Source organism: Triturus cristatus, chromosome 3_1, assembly GCF_964204655.1.
Source record: "Triturus cristatus chromosome 3_1, aTriCri1.1, whole genome shotgun sequence".
NCBI lineage: Eukaryota > Metazoa > Chordata > Amphibia > Caudata > Salamandridae > Triturus > Triturus cristatus.
The window spans coordinates 977,266,333-977,293,244 of record NC_140583.1 but is presented as its reverse complement, the minus strand read 5'-3'; the positions used below and the strand labels follow the sequence as shown (position 1 = coordinate 977,293,244).

General features: G+C 45.3%; 1 protein-coding gene across 24 annotated transcripts in view; it reads left to right on the top strand.

Moving 5' to 3' along the window:
• PUM1 (pumilio RNA binding family member 1) overlaps positions 1-26,912 on the top strand; it is an 897,051-nt gene that overhangs the window by 322,409 nt on the left and 547,730 nt on the right. For all 24 annotated transcript variants that reach the window (XM_085645644.1, XM_085645641.1, XM_085645638.1 and 21 more), the window contains one exon: positions 22,901-22,994. In XM_085645644.1, coding sequence (XP_085501770.1) covers positions 22,901-22,994 — 94 coding nt within the window. The remainder of the gene's footprint in view (positions 1-22,900; positions 22,995-26,912) is intronic.

Below are 26,912 nucleotides of genomic sequence, written 5' to 3'. Positions count from 1 at the left end.
GAAGTGCTAGGAGCACTCTTGCCAGAAGAAAATCTCTTGCAATGTTCTGTTGCTTTTATTCTCATTTGGAGTTGTGTTTCAGTGCTTGTGTTTGATTGGCTGATGCCACGTTTTTTGCGAGAATTGCTGATTTCTGTTTGGCAACAGCATTTTAGTGGACAGTAGAAGTCTAATTTTTTTAGCAAGTCATAGGCCCTCAATTAGACTGTCGGGCATCTTGTGGTAATGTGCAGATTACTTACTGGTAATATCTGTTATTCTGATTACCTATTTTTCTTTTTTCAATTTTTTATTGCACGGATATGGCCTGAAGGCATCGGAGCGCTTTACTATTTATGAACATGCCTTGCCCACTTTAGAATTCATCGTGAACTTGAAAAACCTCAGTCTGGGCTTTTCTCAGAAAATATTTGTCAAGCCGTTCTAGAACAGAAAGATATGACTTATCCAATGCTGGGAACTAGTCTAGTTCTTCATCAGGATCATTTCAGACTAAATAGTAAAAAAATTACGATATTCAAGAATCTGTTAATCAGGATGGCCTTGTGCACTTTTTGAAGTATTGTTTACTTGATCCTCTTACTGCAGGAATGCCTAGATGACCATTAACCCCTTCGCTGCTAGCTACCCCCCCCCCCCCCCCAGCCTTTTTTTTGGCTACTCTGGATAGTTCGCGCTTAGGCCCCTGCAACTATTTGACCCGATAAGGTACCCACGCCAAATTTGCCCTTTTCTTTCAACATCATGGGGATTCTAAAGACACCCAGGGTTTGTGGATTCCCCTGGAGGGGACCCAGAAATTAGCCAAAATACAGCAAATTTTGTTTTTTAAAATGGGGAAAAAGTGCTGCAAATGAAAGCGTCTGGCAGACTTTTGTCAGAAAACCAATATCTTTTACACAGTTTTGGCATTTTACTTGGACATAGCCAATTTTTGTGCTTTCAACCTTTCTCCAGTTAATGGTAGAAATGGGTATGAAAGCAATAATTGATCCTGGAAAGCTATACATTTTAGAAAAGAAGACAACATTCCGAATTCAGCAAGGGGTCATTTGTGTAGATCCTTCAAGGTTTCTTAATGGAAACTAACAGTTGAAAAAAGGAAAAATTGAAAATCAGTTGAACAAAACACAGCAATTTGTGCCTACGTTTTCACCTGTAACTTCTTCTAATTATGACAGATGTTTGAAAGCAATATACCATTACACGCACTGGACCTTTCTGGTTGTGGGGATATATAGGACTTGTAGGTTCACCAAGAACCCGAGGAACCCAGAGCCAGTAACTGAGCAGCGTCTTGCAATGTTTTTTTTATTATGTACCGGGCGTATAACAGTCAATTTGGGAAAATATATATTGTGAAAAATCGGGATGAAAGACACCTATGTACTTCTGAAATTGTAACAAAATATAGAGTTTAGAAACAGTAGCTATTTGCACATTTCCGAAATTGTGAGTGCCCATACTAGCAGGAGAATTATAGGACATTTTTCAAAGTTAGTTCTTTTTTACACATTGTCTTTCATTTGGAAGGTAGAAATGCATCTAAAGTCAATAGGTAATTACAGTTGCTTTACAATTCTGTGTTGCCCTAAGCCTCCCGATAAAAATGGTACCTCACATGTGTGGGTAGGTCTAGTGCCCGCGACAGGAAACGCCCAAAACGCAACGTAGACAACACATTTTCACAGTGAAAACGGACCCTTTTTTTAAGGTCTCGCTGAGGCAGCGCGCATGCGCTGCTCGGAGAGACTTTAGTAAGGGCTTTAAAAAATGCTACAGCCGGCTACAGCTTGCAGTGCATGTGCGCAGGCGCGCGCTTCAGCGGAGGCGCCATATGGCGTGATTACTGCTGCACTCGCGCACATGTGGCCGGCGGTAGCATTTTTAGCTTGCTAATTGCGGCACCGGTGCTTTACTTTTAACATTGAAAAGTAAAGCGCCGGTGCCGCGATTATAGCAAAAGTAAAGAAATAGAAACAAACATCTATTTCTATCTCTGCTCTATGCCGTCCTCCTGCTTGCCAATGTCACTATCCCTCTGCTTCGTTACTGTCCATTTTCCTCTCTCTTCGCAGTGTACTGTTCCTGTCCTCATTTACTGTTGCTCCCTTCATTCACTCTTTCCCATCTTCCCGACTCTTCCTTGTTTTCCCTTCTTAAATGCTTAGCTTGCACTTTTGCTCTGTCACCAACTTTCCTGCTATTATGTGCACGTCCGCTGCTCGGGCTACTATTCATCGTGCACGTCTGTCTTGCTATCCTCGCCTGTCTATAAAACAAGTAGAACTGCACTGGAAGAAAACATAAAACAAGCCGAGCCCACGAAGAGACATCAGACACCCCCACCACTCTAAAAAACAAAAAAACACACTAATTTAGAAATTAGAATGCCGATGGGCTAAACCCAACATGTGTGATCCAACCAGCCAATAACGAGTTGCGGAAGTAGAATTTGATTGGAGCACTCGCTTGACTTGTACCCTTATTGGATGACTTGTTCTGAACCATAATCTGTTTATTAGATTCCTCTGTAGTATGCCCATTGTTTAGTAGAGTACACATCCGTGAACAGACAAAATTACAGGTAGATCTGGGTAAAAGTGAGCATACTAAATCTTAATTTTAGAAAAATGCAAGGTTATGGTGTAGGTCTGAGCATGCATGATAGAGCAGTGTTTTTCTTCTGGGCATGGGCTGTCTTTTCTCGGTTAACGGGTTCTAAGTCACTTAGGTAAACGGGCATTTGACAGCTCACGGAGCTGTGTTTCTGATGGGGTTTTATTAGAAGAAACTTATGTATGCAGGGCTTGTTTCGTTTTTCACTGTCGCGCTTTCCACACACACAAGACCTATTGGCTATGCCAATGCTTGTTTCCAAAGTGCCTAGCTTGTCAAAAAAAAAAAAAATCCTCACATTTCTGTGGTGGAAAGTTGTGGAATCTGCGTGCATCCACAAAATTCCACCCACTCCGCATTCCCCAAAGTCTTCCGAGAAAAATGGTACCTCACTTGGGTGTGTCAAGTACCCGCGACAGGCAAGGGCACAAAACGTAGTGAAGAGACATCAAAATGATCCAGTATTGGGGTGTCTCACGTAGATTCACATGCCTGAATCATTCCCCGTCGTAGTGGGAGTCCCATGGTACATATAACAAAGTAGTAAATAGTAAAATCCATAGGCTATCATGGAGGTGAGCGTGTATTCCATAGCCTATTAGCCTCCTTTTACAAAAAGAACCAAACTCAAAATACAATTAATCAGAAGCCGGCACCCTCTAGAACCTTCCCAAGAGAGGCTGAATCCCTCAGATTTTCACTGCACGTCGTGTGTAAGGGAGTCTCCCTGAGCTCTGCTCAGTTTCTTTAACTTTTCAGATACGTTTATTCCTTAAACCATTGAGAAGAATGTCTGATAAAAAAGGATTGTTTAGAGCTTGCAAATCCTGTGGAAAGAAGAGTGCATGTGGATGATACCCACAAAGATTGCATTATTGTCTCTATCCCAACCATGTCACAAGGCAATGTAAAATTTGCCACCCTTTCTCTACAAAAACCTTAAGGGATAGAGAATGAAGACTTCTATTGTGGCTAAAAAAGAGGCAGAGTGCTTCTTTGGATGTTGAGAGCGATGCGTCCTCAAAATCTCATAAGAGGCTCAGGTCGCCTGAGAGTCAACCTGAGGAGAGGAAAACATTCCAAAGGCTCTCACCTGACTAGAGAATCTCAATGGCAGGAGAAACAGCCTAAGGTCTCCTCAGAGATTGGGTCCCCTCATTCTTCAGAGACATCAAAAGGAAAACTAGACTCTTCTAGTCATTCTAAAGGAAAAATCAGCCACAAATCTTCATCTGCGTCAAATTCACCAACGACGCCTATTACTTCCTCAACAACGATGACAGTGACTCTATCATCGGTGAGACAGTCGACGGCGTGAACTACATCTACGGCGAGTGTCGAGGGTTCCATTTTGTCGACTTTGCCTCTATCGTCGATGATAACACCGTCGACTGAGTCACCACAGACTAAGAGTTCATCGTCGACGAGACAGTCAACAAAAATCTCATAGTCGGCAAAGACACCAATGACCCCTCCTTCGTCGACGACCCCCCCTCCGTCGACGTCTCCGTCGACTAATATAATTCTACAGTCGACGACCGCTTCGTCTCCGAAAATTTCTATTTTGTCTGAAGGGCTTTGAACTCCATCAGAGGAGGAAGGGTTTCTACTCCCGCTTTTTTCTTTTTCGCAAAAAATCGGGGGACTGGAGGCTTATCCTAGACCTCGGAAATTAAACAAATTCATAAAAAGTCAAACATTCAGGATGGTCACGCTTTCAGACATCCTACGACGCCACAACAGCGATGATTTTATGACTTCGTTGGATCTAGAAGACGTGTATTTTCATGACCTGATGCTTCCAAAGCACTGAAATTACGGTTCACAGTGGCTGGTACCCACTATCCATTCCAAGTCCTTCCATTTGGCCTCAAATCAGCCCCACAAACTTGCACAAAGTTTTTGGCTCCGGTGGCAGCAGCTCTACGGAACAAAGGTCATCAGGTATTCCCATACCTAGACGATTGGCTGCCCCATCAGTTCGTCTAGTAAAAGCTGCAACAGACGATTCTCTAACCATGTTCCAGAAACTAGGGCTTTCAATAAATTACCAAAAATCATCTGTCCACCCAAGTCTGATCATAACATTTCTGGGAGCCAGCTTGAACACTATTCAAAACAAAGCCTTCCTCTCTAAGGAAAGACACCAACTTCAAGCATTGGCACTCAAACTTTCCAGAAAAAGTGTTTCTGTGAGTGTGTTCAAGTCTCTGCTGGGAATGCTCTCTTCGGCAATCTATTTTGTGCCACTAGTTCGCTTGCAAATGAGGCCCCTTCTAGAGTAATTGCAATGCCAATGGATTCAAACAACCGGATCTTTCGACGACATGGTAAATGTCACACCACATATGAAGGAGGCTTTCCAATGGTGGGCTCAAGAAACACATCTATCCCAAGGCCTATCTTTTCTCCCGGTTACTCCAGACTACATAGTAACAGATGCCTCTATGAAAGGCTGGGGAGGACACTTACAAGACTTGCAAGTTCAAGGGAAGTGGTCCGCTGCTCAACGTCAAATGCACATAAACAGGTTGGAATTGAGTCATTTTTCTCTTCCTTCAGACTTTCCTGCCTCGAGTCCAGGGATAATCGGTGTTGTTCCGCACGGACAACACCACAAGCATGTTCTATATCAAGAAGCAGGGAGGCACCAAATTCCTCTCTCTCACAGGACGCCCAACAGTTATGGAACTGGTTGACGCTACACCAAATTTCCCTAACAGCGGAGCATGTTCCAGGTCTCCGGAATACCTTGGTGGCCGCTTTGAGCAGTACGAATAGCAGTTGCCACGAGTGGGAACTGGAACAGAACCAACTGGACAGAATATTTGCACTCTGGGGAAAACAGGGCTGGACCTGTTTGCGTCCAGATCAATTCAAAATGTTGATTCTTTGCAAGCAGATTCCCTCTCCAAAACTGTTGGGGGAATGCTCTTTTAATGCACTGGTCAGGGATCTATGCATATGCTTTTCCCCCCATTCCTCTTAATCCCAGGGTCCTCACGAAAATGAAATGAGAGCGCTGTCTCATTCTATATATAGCCCCCAGGTGGCCCAGAGAGCATTGGTACACGGAACTTCTCCTGTTGTCGGAAGCTCAACCCATCCGCCTCTTGCCAACACCAACACTGTTGACCAGGAGTCCTTGCCAAATCTGTCACCCAGAACCAGCTACTCTGCAACTAATTGCATGGCTCCTGAATTCTTTGAATTCAAAGATCTGAACATTGCATAGGAGTGCAAAGATATAATTGCTAGATCCCGTGCTGACAGCACCAATAACACTTAGACTAAAATGTAAGCGTTTTTGTCTTTGGTGCGAGCGTAATAACGTACACCCTTTCCTCTCTGCTGCAGAAGAGCTTTTGCCTTATTTGCTTTCCCTTACGAAATCTGGATTGGCACACTCATCAAAGTTCATCTCGCTGCTATATCTAGATACAAACAATAACCTAAATCTCAGTCCTTATGGTCCTCCAGAATTGTGCAGCAATTTATGAAAGGACTGTTTCGAACTTTCCCACCCATCAAAGCTCCACCCCCAGAATGGTATTTAAATGTGGTATTATCTCAGCTGCTAAAGCAACCCTTTGAGCCCATCCATAAGGCAGACATTAAGTACTTAAAATGGAAAGTAGCCCTTCTCTTGCCACTCACATCGGCAAGAAGGGTTAGCGAGATACAGGCTTTCACCATATCCCATCCTTTCCTGCGCTTCACTGAGGAAATGGTCATTCTTAGAACGAACCCCAAGTTCATCCCGAAGGTTCCCTCTCCGTTCCATTTGAATTAACCGGTCACGTTGAGAACTTTCTTTCCTAATCCTTCGTCTGCAGAAAGAGCGCTCCACACTCTGGACGTAAAGAGATGCCTTAAGTTCTACTTGCAAAGGACTAAAACTTTACGCAAGTCAGATCAGTTATTCGTAGCTTTTGGACAAAGCCGCCAGGGCATTGCAGTTTCTAAAGCTACTATCGCCAAATGGATAGCTAGTGCAATTCAATTTTGCCACAACAAGGCTGGTAAGCCTATATCAAGAACTGTAAAGGCGCACTCCACCAGGGCAATTTCCACATCAGCTGCGCTATTTGCCGGAGTGTCACTTGAAAAGATGTGTAGAGCTGCAACGTGGAAAACAATGCACACATTTACGCAGCATTACTGCCTGGAGTCTGCACAGCGTGCAGACTCATCTGTGGGACAGGCAGTGCTACGAAACCTATTTCAATAAAGGTAAGCCTCCGTAAACGGAGGACTTATTAAACAAGCGTTTACAATGCAATGGTCTCGGCAACATTATAGGTAGAGCTATTGGTATTGCTCATTTATTTTTTTATCATTATTGTATCCCTAAATAAATGGCATTGGCATTTCTATTGGCATTAGTTTTTTTTTTGCATATGTGATACCTATTGCATTAGCAGAGAGAGAGTGAGGTAGTGAGATAGTGAGGTATTGAAATGGAGAGAGAGTGAGGTAGATAGAGAGAGAGTTAGGGAGAGAGAGTGGCGTAGTGAGAGAGCCAACCCCACACACATACAGAACCACCCACACAGAGCCACACACATACAAAGTGTATCCCCCAGACATACATACAGAGCCACACAGATCCACCTGGCGCCGCCCGCGAGAGCTGTGCCATCCCCCGGTGAGTCACCAGGCCTCTGTGTTGCTACCGCCGGTGGTTTACAATGCAATGGTCTCTGCATTATAGGGTCGGCACGCAATATATAGTTGTTTTTTTAATTTATAGATCGTCTGAACCTCTACTCAAGGACCTCGGGGCACTCCCGAACATCTCAACCTGAAAGAACTACGCCCCACCGAATTTGTGGAGCTTCTTTCATCATGTGCATATTGGCATATGTAGGTTTTTTGCACGGTTAAAATACTTATTTGAACATAATTGAGTAACCAATAAGACTACAATTCCCGTCAACCTGCGCGAAAGTCATTACCTCCCCTTACTTTGATATGCCTCCCTCGTATAGGACGGAGGATGTAGTTTTATGTTGTCTAGGGTATCATGAACACCAAGACCACGGGGTGCATACTGAACTACTACTCCCAGTAAGCCTGTGAACATACGTTTCCTTGCGTTGCATCAGCTGTCAATGCATGTTCTTTTTCGGAACCGGTGTAGTCAGAAAGGGAGAGAGAGTTGATCATGAAGCAGACTGTGTGCTCCGCGGGATCCCCGCACTGCCTGATAGTGCTAGCCGCTGCTGAGCGGTGCCGGACTACGGTGGAAGTACACTGGGCATTGATAATCTAGGAGCCCTGATTGTTCGCTCATAAAACAAACCAGTGAAAACGTTTTGTTTTGAGCAAGAATTTTTTTTTTAAATTATAGTTTTCATCAGGTTTGAGAGCCATCATGTCTCACTGCATGTTAATTTCATGTGGTGTATGTAAAGGAGGAGAATGAGTTAGTTATTCTAAAAACAAGGACATCACTAGTTCAGGGGCATTGTGCCATGTCAGGATTTGGGGGCCAGTTTGGACGATTCTGAGCCTATCCCTGCAGAGGAGAGGAGGTGGCACGGGGAGGGCAGAAGGCACGAGTCGAGCCTCTCTGGCGCCGGGGCGGACCTCCTCACTACGCGCACACTAGCGCCGAGTTTGAGAAAGAAGCAGCGGACGCCGGAACTCCTCACTCATGGAAGGTGGTGGGGGAGGAATGGGCGAGCATACACCCCTCGGTGTCGGGACTGACCTCACCTGGTGTGGAGCGACTGGCCTCAGCTGGGTGGGGAGCTAAAAAAAGCACAAAGCACACCAGTGAGGCAGAATGCTTCTGCAGTTTGGTTAACTAAGCGTTCTTGCTCAAGCCTTGGGCAAATAAACTTTGCTCTTTATTTCATACCAAATCCGTGTGTTGTCTGTTTCCTTTTAGAAATTGTGCTTTCACACTGAACATACTTTGATTCTGGACAAATCATTTAATTTCCCCGCGCCTTACAAAATGGAATGACCTTGTGTAATGAAACTGGTGTTCATGTAGAGCGCTCCAAAACGTTTGAGTCGAATTCGCGCTACATAAAATGGGGAGAAAAAAAATATACATTCAAAATAAAAACCATGTACAAGGGGACACTTGGAAAATACATTGTACACGGGTAAACCCCAAGCCGCAAACAGAACGTATATCAGAATAAATTAACAAAACACTTGTGTTAAGAAGCAATTCACCACTTACAAGGAAACTTCGCAAGCGACTAGACATTAAGTTAGTGTACACGTGTCATATGTTAAACCTTTAACAGACATTTCTGAAAGTCTCTCTTTTGTATATTTAAAAACGTACATGCAATACAGGAGGATCTGGCTGCAGAGATGTGGAAAAGTTCTTTAGTGCGCGACTATGTCACAAGTACCAGACACGTGTTTTCCCATCCTGCTCTGCCCCTGAATAACCTTTCCGTGAACTCAGGATATTTGTTAACCCTATCTAGTGAACCCAATAGAGCATCCCTACCTGCGCTGCACACATGATAAATTATGCGAGAGGTCGAATTATACCACTTGAAAGACGCCCTCTCCCATCTGCGCCGACACGCACACTTACCATCAGAAGCATTGCTACAGCGAGAATTTTTTACATACACTTGAAAAACATGGACAAATAGAAAATACAAAGAGAAACGCGGGACCTTCCCCATTCTAAGATGGCTGCTTATGCGTTGGAATGGAAATCCGTCTCTAAAACACGCTGCCATATATATTCGCTAGAAACACACCCAGAAAGCACACCGAATATCTTGTAACCAATATCACAATAGTAACGGCAGAGCAAGCGAACCCGACAGCAAGCAACACGATGGCAATCGCTGGTCTGCGTCTAAGAAAACTCAAGTACATTCGACGTCCGTTCTAAAAGTGCACTGGCCTTCCGAGGCCAAGATCACAATGCTGCTCCTAAAGCTCTTAGATGACTCCGCTTCTATTCGAACATGACAACTGTTTATCAGTCAAAGATGAACTACATTTGTGTGCGAATGTGGAGTGGGCAGGAACAACGCGGAAACAGCTCGCTCCCTTTTAGCCCCATATACAAGCACACCACTGCCTTTCTCCGAGGCGAAGCAGAAATGCCTCGGAGAAAAGCAGCGTCGGTTTCAGATTCGGGGGCGTGGCTAAAAAGTGGAAAGAAGAGCAGGGAACACGCCCCCGAATCTGAAAAAGACGGAGCCTATTTGGAGGGACGGCTCTCTCCTCCAATGGCTGGCCTCCGTTTAGGAAGCCAGCCAATGGAGGAGAAGCAAAAAGAGAGGCGGGCTAAATAGCCACTCTAGGAAACATTAAATCTCCGACTTCCGGTTCTGTCTTCGGCAGACCGGACGGTCCTCGACCTAAAAAGGATGTTCCAGATTGTTACATATGTATAAATATATGTATCTATTTGTTTTTTTCTTAACTAACACCAGTAATGTATGCACTGTTTAGTATTCAAGCTTTTGCTGTTAATATTAGCATTACTTTGAAGATTGTTTTGGCACTACCCACCGTCCTCTTAAGTGCTAGAAAGTTGTATATGTAGTTATATATACACATATACTTATTTGTGTGTGTGTATGTATATATATACATCTATCTACACAAGAAACCTCCAGCAAGCAGAAGGGAGAGGCCACACGGGGGAATCCAGGAAAAGATCTTTAATTGGAATGCAGTTCTGGCATAATGCATTTCAACAGTGTCTTCCTCAGATGCCACTGCTACACTGAATCCACCTCTCGCCACCACTTTTGAATGATACTGCAGTCCTCCCTTGATTGGAGAGAGACACCTCCCCTGCGATCGCTCACCTGATGTAGTTCGGTAAGTCCTACAACTCCCAGAATGCATCATCTCTGGGCGGGTGATGCGTGGGGGAACTTGATGATGAAAAATCCATGTGGCTTTGATATACTGCAGAGCAGGGCGCGCTGTATTCAGTGTAAATATATATATATATATATATATATATATATATATATATATATATATATATATATACACATACACACATACACACACGACTGCTTACTATTCTGATTCAGGGCATGTGAATCTATGAAAGATACCCCAATACTGGATAAGAAATAATTTACTTACCTGTAACTGCAGGTTCGAGGCATATGAGCTGCAGATTACACACTTTTGCATATATCGCCATCTGTTGTTGGGCCCGGATGTTTGCAGTTTGTTTTTCCTCTTGGAAAGTCTTTGGAAGTCACAAGGTCGGTGACTCCTCCCTTGGATCGTATTGCGCATGGGCTTCGGCTCCATCCTCAGATTGTTTTTTCCACCATCGGGCTCGGATGTAATACTTCGTGCTCCGGTTCCGAACATTTCCGGTTCGACTATCGAAGCGGAATCCTCGCTTACCGCTGTATTGTTCAGATCCAGATCTCCTCAATCACCTTCTCTTCGACACATCTTCGATTCCAGTCGTCGATGGCGGCCTTCGGGCCTACCCAATCTCCGGTACCGGCTGATGGAAAGAACTCCTTTCAAGAAGTGCCCTCGATGTGGGTCCAAATTCCCCCACACCGATCTTCATGAGGTGTGCAACCTCTGCCTCTCCCCTGAACACGAGGCTCGAGACTGTCCGGCCTGCAAGTCTTTCAGATTGAAAAAGACTATTCGAGATCGAAGAGCCAGACGAAACATGGCGCACTCCTCTACCTCCGTTCCAGTCGACATCTTCGGGGACGACGTCGAAGATTCGGGACAGCAGCACACCGAAGAGGACCTCGTCAGTGCTTCCGAAGCCGACGACTCCGATGTGGAGGACATCACCCCGGCGTAGAGGGTCGTGAGTACTATACCCCCTCCCACACCCACACCCAAAAAGGCTTCGGTCTCGCCTTTGCCTCCGGGCCTAGGCAAGACCAGAGACACTGCTTCACACACTCCACCTTCGGGCCCAGTGAAGAAGCCAAATAAGCCTTCCGGCGGCTCGGGCTCGAGCCAGCCCTCCAGCGGTGCCGAGAAACACACTTCGGCACCGAAAATGAAACCGGCCTCTACCTCGACACCGAGCTCCGCACCGAAGCCCTCGGTGTCGAAACCCAGCCTTTCCGTGCCAACGCTATCTTCGGTACCGACCAAACCCCATAAGGCCCTCGGCACCGACACTTCCACGCCGAAGCCCACCTCTGCGTCCGCCAAGAAAACTGAGGTTCCCAAGCCCAGTGCTAAGCACGGCACAGACAAGCCTAAAAAGTCATTGGCCCCGAAACCTTCGGCGCCGACGGAACAAACATTGTCAGAAGAACTTTTTACACCGGATTCCTTGCAAAAGACTCTTACCAAGAATCCAAAAACTGGACATTTGGCACTCTCTTCCAAAAAGAGACATTTGGACAAACCGGCTCCGCCTCCACCTCCAAAGAGGAAGGACTCTGCTACCTCCCCTTTCAGAATGCCTTCCCCACCTCCTCCACCCTCTGCACCCCCTCCACCTTCTCCACCCCCACCTCATCGCTCTCCGACCCCATCTCCAGACGATGATCAGGGGGACCCATATTACGATCCAGGGGATGTGCCCCAAGACCCCACCCCCACAGGATCCCCAGACCCATGGGACAACTACAATAATCCAGATATTCCAGATGTCCCACAAGATGACCTATACCCTTCCAGGCCATCTCCACCGGAAGACTCATTAGGTTTCCACCACCTACTTCAGAGGGCGGCACATTATCACGGGGTAGAGCTACACACTGACCCAGTGGAGGAGGATTTCCTCCTCGACACCTTTGATACCGCACATAGGTCTACCTCCATACTACCTATGCTCAAGTGGGTGATTAAACATGCGTCAGATGTTTTTAAGGACCCAGTCAGGGCTAAGGTCATTAACCCACGCATAGAAAAAAAGTACAAAGCTCCCCCCACAGATCCTGCCTATATCAAAGGGCCAGCACCACTAGATTCCCTAGTGGTTTCCACTGCACGGAAGAGGTCAAACTCCCAGGCGTCAGGCGAAGCACCACCACCTGACAAGGAGTCAAAGCTACTAGACGCGTCAGGAAAGCGCATTGCGTCACAGGCAGCCAATATATGGCATATCGCCAACACTCAAGCGCTATTGGCCAGATACGATAGGGCGCATTATGATGAATTAGAAACCATAATGCACCACCTCCCAGAAAGATACAAAAATAGGGCCAATGAATTAATTCAAGAGGGTAAGACTATAACTAACACCTCCATACACTGTGCCTTAGATGCAGAAGACACAGCCTCCAGGGCCATTAACACTAGCGTCCTCCTCCGTCGCCATGCTTGGCTGCGAGTATCATGTTTCAAAACTGAGGTACAGGCCTCCATCCTAAATCATCCCTTTGACCAAGAACACCTATTCGGCCCAAAGGTAGATGAGGCCCTCGAGAAAATGAAGAAGGACACGGATACAAAATCTATGGGAGCCCCTGCAGTCACACCCTCCTAGGTGCTCCTTTCGCCGCTCTTCCTTTCGGGGTACCGCTAGAGGCTACTCCTCAGATAGCGCGTCCACTTCCTACAAATCCCATGCTCAGTCCACCTTCACAAGGTGTTATCAAAGAGGCGGTTATAGGGGCAATAACAATAAAGGCAGAGGCAAAACAAATACCGCCCTCCCTGCCACACCGCCTACCCAATGACTCCCCCCCCCTCCCCCCCTCCCCCCCTCCCCCCCACCCCCTCACCCCCTCCAGACCATCCCACTCCGGTCGGGGGCAGACTACAAAATTTCCTTCAGGTCTGGGAGACCATCACCTCGGACAAATGGGTGACCCAAATTATTCGCTCAGGGTACTGCCTAGAATTGACATCTACCCCCCAAACATTCCACCCAGGCAATGCCCAATGTCACAAGAACATTCCACATTACTAAAACAGGAGGTAATCTCCCTCCTACAAAAACGGGCAATAGAACAAGTTCCTGTCAATCAGCAAAATTTCGGGGTCTACTCCCTATATTTTCTAATACCAAAAAGGGACGAGACTCTACGACCTATTCTAGATTTCCGGCCCCTAAACATATACATACATTCAGACCATTTTCACATGGTAACGCTTCAGCAGGTACTTCCGCTCCTCTCCCAGAACGACTTCCTCACCACACTGGACTTGAAAGACGCATACTTTCACATTCCGGTACACCATGCTCACAGAAAGTACCTCAGATTTGTAGTGGACGGGCAACACTACCAGTTCAAGGTGCTCCCATTCGGGGTCACAACAGCACCAAGGGTATTCACCAAGTGCCTAGCGGTAGTGGCGGCACACCTCAGAAGACAGCACATCCACGTCTTCCCATATTTGGACGACTGGCTGATAAAAGCCACGTCCTACAACCAATGTGTACACCACACCGCCACTACAATCCAACTACTTCACCAGCTAGGCTTCACGGTGAACCACCAAAAGTCCCAGCTAACATCATCCCACATAAAGCAATACCTCGGTGCCACCATAGACACCTCAAAAGCCATAGCCTACCCCAATCCTGCCAGGATTGCAAGCATTCAGGCTTTGCGTCAAAGATTTATACCTCAACACTCTCTTCCAGCAAGAGTTTTTATGCAACTGATAGGGATGATGGCCTCTTGCATTTTCATAGTGCCTCACACAAGACTCCAGATGCATCCACTCCAAGAGTGCTTAGCGCACCAATGGAAAAAGGCCCAGGGGAAACTGACAGATCTGGTGTTGGTAGACGGTCACACCCATCGCTCTCTACAGTGGTGGAACACCACAAATCTTTCCAGAGGTCGACCGTTCCTGGACCCGGTTCCGCAAATAATACTAACAGACGCATCGCTCTCTGGCTGGGGAGCTCATCTATTACACCTCACAGTGCAGGGCACATGGACGCCGCAACAAAAGTTACTCCATATCAACCATCTGGAGTTACTGGCAATCTTTCTAGCCCTAAAATCCTTTCAATTACAGATTTTAGGCAAGGCAGTCCTCATTCGCACAGACAACATGACGGCCATGTACTACATTCAAAAACAAGGCGGCACACACTGCACAGCTCTCTCAACTAGCACAGAGCATATGGAGATGGGCAATTCCACACAAAATCTTTCTCCTGGCCCAGCATGTACCAGGAGTCACCTCTCCCACTAATTCCATTAGTGGTGCGAAAGCTACAACAGCATTCCCTCACACTGATCCTAGTAGCTCCATCATGGGCCAGACAACCGTGGTACACCACACTGCTGGAACTCTCGGTAGTACCACACCAAAAGCTAAACCTCTCACCATGCCTCCTAACCCAGAACCATGGAGAGATCAGACACCCGGACCCCGCTCAGCTCAACCTTGCGATTTGGCTCCTGAGATCCTAGAATTCGGATACCTTAACCTTCCCCCTGACTGTATGAACGTCATCAGAGAAGCTAGGCGCCCTACCACTAGAGCCTGCTACGCTGCCAAGTGGAAAAGATTTTTTGTTTATTGCCATAACACCATCAATACTCTAGACGTGTCTATACAACACATCATATGCTACTTACTCCATCTACAAAGGTGTAACCTAGCATATACATCCATTCGGCTACACCTCGCAGCAAGTGCCGCTTACCTACAAAACAGACAGCACCTATCACTTTTCTATTCACTTTTCTATTAAAGCCTTCATGGAAGGCCTAAAACGAATAATTCCCCCCCCCAGAGTACCACCCTCACCTGTGTGGAACTTAAATATAGTTCTCACAAGGCTAATGGGACCGCCCTTCGAACCTTTGCATAAATGCGAACTGCAATTTCTCACATGGAAAACAGCTTTTCTTGTAGCCATCACTTCCCTTAGAAGGGTCAGTGAGATACAAGCACTTACCATACAAGAACCTTTTCTCCAAATGCACCAGAACAAGGTTGTTCTCTGTACCAACCCAAAATTCCTACCTAAAGTTATTTCCCCCTTTCATCTAAACCAATCGGTGGAATTACCGGTATTTTTCTCGCAACCTCAAACTGTTGCAGAAAGGGCTCTACACGCGCTAGATGTTAAACGGGCCTTACTTTACTATATCCAAAGAACACAACCTTTCAGAAAGACCAAACAACTATTTGTCTCTTTCTCTCCACCACACAAAGGCAACCCCATCTCAAAATCAGGGATAGCTAGGTGGATTGTAAAATGCATACAGCTTTGCCTACCACAAAGCAAAACGAACGCTATCTGTTCCCCCCCTAAAGCCCACTCTACACGAAAGATAGGGGCTTCTATGGCTTTTCTAGGGAACATCCTATTAGATGACATCTGCAAAGCAGCTACATGGTCAACACCGCACACTTTCACTAAACATTACTGTGTAGATGTGCAAACCAAGCAACAAGCTAGTGTGGGCCAGGCTGTACTAAAAACACTATTTCAAACCACTGCAACAGATACCGGTGGTCGCCGCTAAGGTTGGGAACTGCTATACAGTCTATGCAAAAGTATGTAATCTGCAGCTCATATGCCTCGAACGGAATATGCTACTTACCAGTATGCATCTGTTCTTGGCATGTGAAGCTGCAGATCTACACACGCCCACCTGCCTCCCCGGCTACCTGTATCTGTTCCAGTCTCTCTTATTTAGATACAATACACATGGGTTTCTTCACTGTTATTACTACGCTCCATCTTTCCCTGTTGGCGAAAAACAATCTGAGGATGGAGCCGAAGCCCATGCGCCATACGATCCAAGGGAGGAGTCACCGACCTCGTGACTTCCAAAGACTTTCCAAGAGGAAAAACAAACTGCAAACATCCGGGCCCAACACCAGATGGCGATATATGCAAAAGTGTGTAGATCTGCAGCTCTACATGCCAAGAACAGATGCATACTGGTAAGTAGCATATTCCTTATCTAGTATTGGTATCTTTCATAGATTCACATGCAACCCACCCTCCTCCCCAGAGAGGCTCCTCTGTATTACAGTACTAATCACATTTGTGCTTGAAAATCTGAGGGATTCAGCCTCTCTTGGGAAGGTTCTAGAGGATGTCTGCTTCTGATTGGCTGTGCTTTGAGTTTGGTCCTTTTTGTAAAAAAGGCGATTAGGCTATGGAATGCATGGTTTACCTCCATGATGGCCTATGGATTTTACTATTTAGTTATATGTACCGTGGGACTCCCCCCTACGACGACGGGGAATGATGCATGTGAATCTATGAAAGATACCAGTACTGGATAACTACGGTTACAAGTAAGTAACTTATTTCTTACTTATCACAACACAACCTGGTTTTGCAAGTGGGGGGAGGGAAAATCATCTGGGTTTTTGGCCCCGGGCTTGGGGGACATCTTGGGAAACCTACCAAACCCAGACATTTCTGAAAACTAGACACCCCGGGAAGTCCAGCGAGGTATGACTTGCTTGGACCCCCCCAATGTTTTCCTACCCAGAATCCCCTGCAAATCTCAAACTTTGGTGAAAAAAATCAAATTTTTCTCAAATTTCTTTGTGGGGAAAGTCCTGGAATCTCCATGGATCCACAAATTTCCTTTCCCCCAGGTCTCCCGATTAAAAATGGTACCTCACTCACATGGGTGGGTTAAGTACCTGCAACAGGCAAGGGACCAAAACGTGGTTTTGCAATGGTGGAGTCCACTTGGTTTCTGGCCCCGGGCTCGGCGGCCACCATTTCTGAAAACTAGACACCCGGGGGAGTCCAGCGAGGTAGGGTTTGCGTGGATCCCCCAGCGTTTTCCTACCCAGAAAACACATTTTCCACATATTTGTGTGTGGAGTCACTGTGCTGTCACAAATGTCCTACCCCACAACATTCCCCCTCAGTATCCAGAGTAAAATGATACCTCACTTGTGTGGGTGTCCAGTGCAGAATTGGCTAAAAATGTATTTTAAAACAAATGTAGCTCTTAGAATTCTTTGTGCTATACCCTTAATCCCTATGTTTTTGGCTCTTCCCTGTCACAGGCTCTTGTCCCACCCACACAAGTGAGATATCATTTTACTCTGGAGACTGAGAGGAATGCTGTGGGGTAGGACAATTGTGCCGGTACGGTGATTCCACACACAAATATGTGGAAAATGTGGGTTTTTTCTGCTAAATTTGAGGTTTGCAGGGGGTTCTGGGTAGGACAACGTTGGTGGTACCATGCAAGTCATACCTCACTGGACTCCCCCGGGTGTCTAGTTTTCAGAAATGTGTGGGTTTGGTTGGTTTCCCAAGATGGCCGCTGAGCCCGGGGCCAAAAACCCAGGTGACCCTCCTTGCAAAACCAGGTTGTTTTGTGATGGGTAATTTTGATGTCTCCTCTATACGTTTTGGGCCCTTGCCTGTTGAGGTTACTTGACCCAACCACGCGAATGAGGTACCATTTTTATCGGGAGACCTAGGGGAACGCTGGGTGGTATGAAATTTGTGGATCCACGCAGATTCGGAATATTCCATCACAGAAATGTGAGGAAAATGTGTTTTTCTACAAAGTTTGTTTTCTACAAAGTCTGAGGTTTGCAAGGGATTCTGGGTTAGAGAACCTGGTGGGAGCCACACAAGGCACCCCATCCCGGATTCCCCTGGGTGTTTAGTTTTAAAAAATGTATAGGTTTGCTTGGTTTCCCTAGGTGCCGGCAGAGCTAGGATTCAAAATCTACAGCTAGGCACTTTGCCAAGAAAGGGTCCGTTTTCACTGTAAAAATGTGGTGCGTCCACGTTGTAGTTTTGGCCATTTCCTGTCGTGGGCACAAGGCCTACCCACACAAGTGAGGTATCAATTTTATCAGAAGACTTTGGGGAATGCAGGGTTGGTGGAAGTTTGTTGATCTGCGCAGATTCCAGAACTTTCCATCACAGAAATATAATTAAAATATGGTCTGTTTTTGTTTTTTGAAAATTTTTTTTTTTACAAAGTTTGAGGTTTGCAAGGGATTCTGGGTAACAGAACCGAGTGAGAGCCACACAAGTCACCACATCCTGGATTCCCATGGGTGTCTAGTTTTCAAAAATATATAGGTTTGCTAGGGTTTCCTTGGGTGGCAGCTGCGCTAGGACCCAAAATCCACAGGTAGACATATTCTGAAAGTCTGTGCCTAGTGAGATTTCTGCCACCCTGGGGAGGGGGGCGGGGGGGGGGAATCGGGGGCAGAAAGACACTGGCAATTTTTTTGGTTGGATGGGAACATTGGGATCAGCATTCTGGGCAGCCACCACTCCTACGCATAAAAAAGCCAGCATAATCGCTGACACCTAGTGGGCTCTCTGCGCCCCTCTCCCCGGGGGGGGGGGGGGCAGATAAGGGGCTACTGCCCCCATCTGCCTCAAGGGGGGGGGGGGGTCAGAAAGACTGGCATTTTGGGGGGGCATTGGCATACCCATTCTGGGCAGTCCCCACTCCTGAATTTTAAAAAAATATACCCCTGCTGCCTAGTGGGATTCTGCCCCCGGGGGGGAGGGGGGAGGTGGCAGAGACTGTGGTAATTTTTGGAGGGTGGGAGCATTGGCATGCCCATTCTGGGCAGCCCCCACCCCTATGTGTAAAAAAAAAATCCCTGGTGCCTAGTGGGCTTTCTCACACTCTTTGCCCCCCCCACCGCTGGGGGGGGGGGGAAGAGTGTGCCATTTTGCGGGGGGGGCCATTGGCATTGGCATGCCTATTCTGAGCAGCTGCCGCCCCGAACTCTGGAGAAAAAAAAGTCCCTGGTGCCCAGTGAGCTTTCTGCATCCCCCCAGCACGGGCAGATAAAGGGCTATTGCCCCAACTGCCTCACATGGGGGCAGATAGACTGTAAACATTTTTGGGGTTGGGGCATTGGCATGCCCATTCTCGGCAGCCCCCGCCCCTATCGTGTATATATATTTAAAAAATCCCTGGGGCCTAGTGGGCACATCTTTTTCTATTCAAGCAGCCATACTATGGAATTCATTACCCGCAAAAATAAGATCCATAGATGATGATCTTATTTTCAGAAGACGACTCAAGAGTTGGCTCTTTCCTACATAATCATAATACTCAAACGCAAATGTACAGCCTATCCTTGTGTATATAAACATTTGATTATATCTATCTAGATGTATGTATTTCTTTATATAAATATGTACTTGTGTATTTATGTATTACTTTACTCCTACTGTTAAAAAAAAAACTGTGACTCTCTCTGATGCACTACCATATATTTCACCCTATACCTCTCTCAATATATCCTCTACCTTCACTCTGACTCATCCCAAACCTCATTATTCTACTATGATCGCCAAAACAACCCTTCTAAATGCTTCCCTCCCCTAGCCTTCCTTTGGCTCATCCCAAAACTAATTTTACTACTATGATCTCCCAATAAACACTTTCTAGACTCTTCCCTCTTCTATCTCGCCATTCCTCCTATTATCCTTTTCAATCCAACTAACAGAGTCACATATCCAACACTCAAATTAACTTCACTATACTAATCCACCACTATTCCTTTTTGGGTTCCGGTGTAGCGTGCTACTTGCTGAAAAGGGCTTCGACACCTCGTCAGGAGTAGTAATTGCTATATAAATACAATTATAATACAAAACATTTTCCAAAAGCCTTGGAGGTCCTCCAGCACTTTACCAAGCCGTCAGCATCTCCCTTGAAGTGGATGAGCCATTTACCTGCAGGCACCGACCGCAACATTTGGTTCACCATTCTGCAGATCACCGGGTCAACTGACACGGCAACCGTCCAGGAGGAGTTCAACTTGCTCCAGGAGGTCAGATCCCCACCAAGTGTGAAGACGCCAAGACCAACTGGATATGCCCTGCCCCAATACCTGGGGTACTAGAACTCTTGTAGCAACCAAAGCTTGTTTGAGTCCAATGCGGACCCCAATGCCGAAACACCGGACGAGGGACTTCAGAATCGCAGAGTCCAGCACTGAGAGTGGCCCAGCTGTCCTGTTTAGCACGCCTCTGCAGGTCTAACCGAGGTCTGTGAGTGCCTTTGACGTATGGTCCCAGCTGACCAAAACCCTCTGCACCCGAGCTCCCAAGGCCGGGTATACAACTGTGCTCCTCTGCTCCCAGAACCCTCCCGAATCGAGTCCCCTTTTGGGGGCTCCCTGACTAGTCCCCAAGTTCCCCTCTCTGCAGCCTGTTTCTAGGTGCCCCCCCCCCCGTTTATGGTGTAGCGTTCAAGGCTACCAACGTGTCCAACACCTCTGCACCTGGACATGCCAGGGCAGGTAAACCCGAACTGCTGGTAGTACTTTGGACCTTGTCCCATAACACCTTAAATCCTGAAGGAGGCCCCCGTTATATGATTGCAAGTATCTGTATGCAATATATGTTTTGTTCTACATAGGAAAGCATTACCACATAAAAATGCATTTGGCTACAATTTTACTTACCTGTAAAAATTGCTATTTTGAAAAGTACTTACCCAATTACAAAGTTCTTGGTATTACAATGGTCTGGCCGGTGAACTCCGCTCCTCTTGCGGAGTTTGCAGAGTTTTCCGCAGTCTGAGTTACGCGTAGCTCACTGAGTTTTATTTCCTCGCTCGCACTCTTCAACGTCAAGTTGGTGAGCATGAGCGTGGAATTCCCCCAACCCCCCCCCCCCCCCAAGATTTTTCCTCATTCGGGATCGTCAGCGTTGGCAAGCGCGAGCATGGAAAATCAACCTCCTGGCGAGATTTCTCAACGCGGGCGGTTAAATTTCTCATTGCGAGTGGTCGTATATGATTGCGAACGCTTGTGTTGCGAAACCGTCCGTTCGCGTTGAGAAAGCTGCTGCTCAAGTAAATCTACTAGAGCGGCAGAAAAGAAGCAGTGCCTGCTTGGTGCATGGTGCCGGTTGATGATTAAACAGTGCGGACAAACAACCAGCGCTGAAAATCACCGCAAACAGCATTTATCTAATACACTCTGCCACTTACGGAGCTCCGCGCAGCGCGACAGAGGTTTTTTTTTTTTGCACTTCGCGGAGTTCCGCATAGCAGAACTCCGCCTAAGCTTAGTTAAAATGTATATAAAAATACTAATTGCTCATTTATTGACTGTGTGTGTTCAACAAATACTTAACACTTCCCTCTGATTGGGAAGGCTGCACCATATTCAGGGCAACCCAGGGTTCAGCTTTTCCAGTGGGAACCCTTCCAGCCCGTCTTAAGTCCAGCTTGCTTATACTTCACAACAGGCATTTCATTGTCCTCCTCTAAATGAGGTATTTCATCTGCGCTAATGGTGGATTCGTCATCTGATGACATTGGGGATATCAGCTCAAACTGGCAATCTGTCCCTGGGCTGGTGGAAAACAGAGTACATACAGGCCAGATTTAAGAGAGTGACCCGTCCAAAAGGGGCGCCTCTCAAGCAGGAAAAGGTATCTGATGGCTTAGTATGGTGCAGTCTTGCTGTGCAGTCCCAGTCTTTTCTGCGATCCTGCAGTAGGAATGCTCTTGAGACATCCCGGTGGAAAGGATAGACTTTCTTTTACCCCGGTATCACTCTTGCTGCCCCCAGATAGGGGATTCACCAGATCAGTCCCCCACCCCTGTGCTTGGACATGCTGGACACTTTCATAGCACCTGAGAAGCTAGGCTAAGGACATATCCAGCCCGTTCTTGGCACCCAAGGAGTTTAAAACTTAATCAAAACATTTTGAAAGGCAACAAATCAAATACAAATTGGCTGTGGCCCCCAGTTCCTATTGCATCATTTTGAACGTAACGGGTGATGTCTGGCAATAAGCTCTTCATTCTTTGCCTAGTTAGAAGATAAATATTGTAACAATTGACTGCTATGCTATAATCCTTTATTAAATTCTGGTCTTCGGTTGAGCTGTGTGTATGTGTTGTGGGGGGAGCTTTGAAGTAGTATCTTAATTTAATAAAGAAATCTGCACAATTTTAGTGTTAATTGTTTTTGCTCCTACGGGTTCAAGATGAGCGTACTTTTGCTGTTGATTTGTGTCTAGCACTGCTGAGATCTGAATACAGTTCGCCAGAGCACCTAAACTGAACTCAACTGATAGTGAGACAAGTTTGTGTGCTTTGATGTACAGTGCAACTCTATTTTGAGTATAGGTTTAAATCATTTTTCTGTTTTTCATTGATCTAACAGCACTGCTATTCCCATGAAGCTTATTCTGTTGAGTTGTATTACAGCTGATCAGAGATAGTCGTGCTTGAAATTCTCAGGACCTAGCCAGAGGTTTAGATTGTACTAGTGACTGCTTCTCAAATCAGTTAATTTTTACATTAATGTTTATAAAGGACAAAATGTCCAAGGAGCTGTTCAAAACATAAAGATGGGGGGTTTGCTTTTGAAGTTTAGAAATGGCTAACCTTTGAAGATTTTAACATAGATGATTTCTTAACAGCTGTTCCAAAGACCAAATGCACTTGCTGTACAACAGCTGACCGCAGCCCAGCAGCAGCAGTATGCATTAGCAGCAGCCCACCAGCCTCATATAGGTGAGCACATCATTTCTCTTTTTACTAATAGACCTCTCAGCAATATGTTTGAAAGACTGACTGGCCATCACACATGCTCACCTCATCCCTGACTGCATCTACTGGACCCAAAGTTTGCTTTGGATCATCTACTTTTATAATTTAAGAAAATATTTTGATTGTCCAGATTTCCTTAAGTAAAATTGGCTGGAAGTATATTCAGCATTAACAATATATTGTTAAATGGCAGTGACTTCATGTTATGTATTTCTTTCTGACTAAATATGTGAAGTTGTCAATACTGCATCAAAAGGTTAACCTGTTCTAACAGTAGCTGCCAGTTGGTGCCCACTAGCAGTGCTTTCAAGTTTGTTACTGTTAAATTTAAATTGCAGGTAAGTAATTTTGTCAATGTTTTCAAGAGTTATACCATGGTGTGTGTGTGTGTGTATATATATATATATGTGTGTGTTTATATGTGTATATGTATGTATATATATATATATATATATGTCTAATAGAAAAAAACAAAACCAAGATTGCAGGGGCATTATAGTTGGGAATGAGAATATAAAAAAACCTTAAGAAATTCACACAAAAAAAAGGTTACAGGGACGTTACAGTTGGGTTCAGATTTTACACTTGCAAAACCATAGAAATTCAGCTGTTCTAGTTAATTCAAGTAACTATAACTCGTTCCTTAAGGAAACTATTACTCTCGCCATGCATTTATCTCATCAATAATTTTACTGCACATGTTGCAGTGATATTATCGATGATTTCATAGAAGCTGTCATGAGTGATGTAATATCTGGGGTAATTGGCAGTGCATGGCGAGGCGCAAGTTATAGACACTCCTTGTGTCCTGTGTAATCTAACTGATGCTCAGGTAAAGCACTCCAATACCTTCAGGTCAAGTCTGCGATATATACAACTGCAAAAACTTCTGGCATTCGACGAAACTTGGGCTTCATTTGGACGACATTTGTGCTACATTTGGGATATTTCTTATCTGGTGGCTATCTTTGGAGACTTATTTATTATTATGACGCACCCTATTTTCTTCGTTTGCTGCAGTTTCCCCAAAAGAAAATGCGTTCAGTTTTCCACTTCAATTCCATCAAGATGGTGTTCAGATCAGCCACACTTCTGGCATAAATTCAGATTGCTAGCACTCTAGTTGCTTATTAGAACATTGTTGTAAAGCTGTTGATCACCAGGGAGTTAACTGGTAGTCTGCTGCTGATGTTGAACGTGCATGTTTCAGTCTGCATATCGGAATATTTTAATGAAATAGAAGAGGAGGATTGTAAAATGTAGTTCTGTGTTCAATAATGAAGCACCACACTCAAGGAATCTTTGGCTCAAGTTTTTGTAGTCCCATGGACACAGTCCAATCCACAGAGGCTGTGGCGCAGAATGTGACACTTCTCCCCCTTTATAAAATAACTAATATATATACACTATTCAATAATTTAAACCCTCAAGCTTACTGTAATAATAAGAACCAGTAATAGCAAGGGAAATACATTGGACCATTGTTCGACTACAACACTTACATGGAATCAACTTAAGAATAAAAGCGATTGCACAATTATATTTGAGAACTCCTTTAAAAAGTGTCTTAATTTTTCTTTCTGCAACACTAACCATAATTTCTGTGACCAAATGACCTCTTCGTTTTGTTCTTTCTAAATTAAATGTTTAAAGTTTCAGCAGTTTGATTCAATCAAGATGGCTCAGGTGTGCCATTCTTTTGTCATAAGTAAGACTGTTAGCACTCTGGTTGTTCTTTAGAACACTCTGGAGGCTGCAGTAGAGCACATTGGAATCAACTGACATGCTGCTCCTGTTTGTTTTACTGAGAATGTCAGACTTCATTCTCATATGGCTGAGAAAGATAGCGTGAATTTTCAGAAAATATGCTCTGATTTTAGCTTCTGGAGCACCTTCCATATCCTCTATGGAAAAATCTTGAGACAAGTTTTCTCACAAACCTGATTTGTGAAATCCAAGCATAAGGATTTTTCACAGGGTAATATCCCCTTCGAGCGCACCATAATTCCTAAAATTAGTATGGTACCATCAACAAATGAACGAAGGTTGCTTTCTGAACCAATTCCGATCTTTCTGCCAAACTTGGTGTAATTCCATCAAGCAGTTCGGACTCTTGTCCTGTTGGAACACCTTTTTCTCATCCCCCGCTTGACAAATCCCCAGAAACTTTCAGCACAGCAGCTGATCTGACCTTTGTGCTAATTTTGAACATTTCGTGAAGATTCGTCAAATGGCACCAAAGTTATTGGCAAAACAAAAAACGTTTTTCCTATAGAAACTAGGTACCTACTAGCAGCCGGCAGTAGGTAATAAAATTACACTTAAATAGGTGTTGAAAGGCTTTTTAGGGGTCAGGAGTATGTAGTATGGGATAGGTAGCAGTTTTTATGGTTCTGGTATGGGTAGTGTAGGTTTAGAACATTGGGGGTGCTGTGTGTTCCACGAGAAGAGTGAGTTATTGTGAATGAGAGAACCAGAAGAGGAAAAATACTGCCTCAAAATGAAATGATTACATAAACGTAAGAGGTTTTGAAGCATGAATCTTTTCTGGATTCACATGGTTTGCATTATTCCACCATGTAGTGGTTGCGTCCAATTTTAGACCCCCTTTTTTAGGTCTCGCCTAAGCTCGCTCTGCGAGACATATTGTGGTAGAGGAGATTTCAGAAGGACTTGAAGCCCTGCCCATTATTTTCATTGGCTGGCGTCATAGTTTGTTAAACGGTGGCCTCCGATTGGAAATGAGGCTTCTTTGTTTCTGCCCTGTCTCCTTTTGGGACGGCCCTTCCAGACTGGATCGTTTGCTTCACGGCTGTCGTGGGGTATTTCTTATCTTTAGGAGGCATGTAATGACAGATCATGTTTCCGAGGTCTTGTTTTGTTTTCTAAATGTACCTGCCTGAAGCAATTGGACAGCGCGCTTTTCAGATGGAGCGTGTCCCACATTGCGTCAAGCATTCCCAGAGATTAGCGGCAAGAAGGGAGGGATCACAGTAAGGAAAGGCAGTATTTATTCGCAGTGAAACCCAGATCTCCAAAGGTATTGTTACCACCCTGATATCTGATAATCACATTGTGAAAATTTCCAGGGAGGGCACCATTTTGGTTATTTTTCTAAACACTTGGGGGAGAGGGGAGGCGAGCACTAACAAGTTTGAATACCACTGCTGTACGAACTGAAATAAACTTATCGGATGCTGCATTTAATGAAAACCGACTGTGCAAAGCCAGCTTCCCACACCTCGACTGAAGCCAAAAGTCTGAAATTCGACCGAGCATCCCGTCGACGCTGTAGTTCCAAAACATCCCTAACTTCGTTTTGTTTTCACCAAACATGCATGTATTCGGTTTTCAAAGGAAAGGAGGCAGAGTCGAATGACTTTACTGTGGCTACTGTTTCCACACAAAAACAGCAGTTTCCATGGTGCCCTGCACGCTGCGAGGATGGGTCATTTTCCTGCATCATGGACGAGCAGAAGGAGGGGAAACCACGACTTTGGAGAAGTTTTATTGAGCAGGAATGCGTTGCCACGTATGTGCCCTTTTCACGGTAGCGTGCATATCCCCCTGCCCTCCGGGTCTTCAAGGACTGCATGCAAAATTGTATGTGTAGCTGGAATAGTCACATCATATATGCATGTGTGCATTTATTTACACGTATGTATATTTGTTTATTTTTAAAAAGCTGAAACTGACTGCCTAAATCTCCAGTAACGCTGTTTACATCTCTAGAAATAACGTTGGCAAAACACGTGCACCTTTCGGTGTTTACAGTTACACTAAGGTTGCATAATCGAAGCCAACAATACTCCGATTAACCGGATTGTTTATAAAGACGAAAACAAAGCTGCACTCTTGACTGACATTGTGAAACCTTTCCCA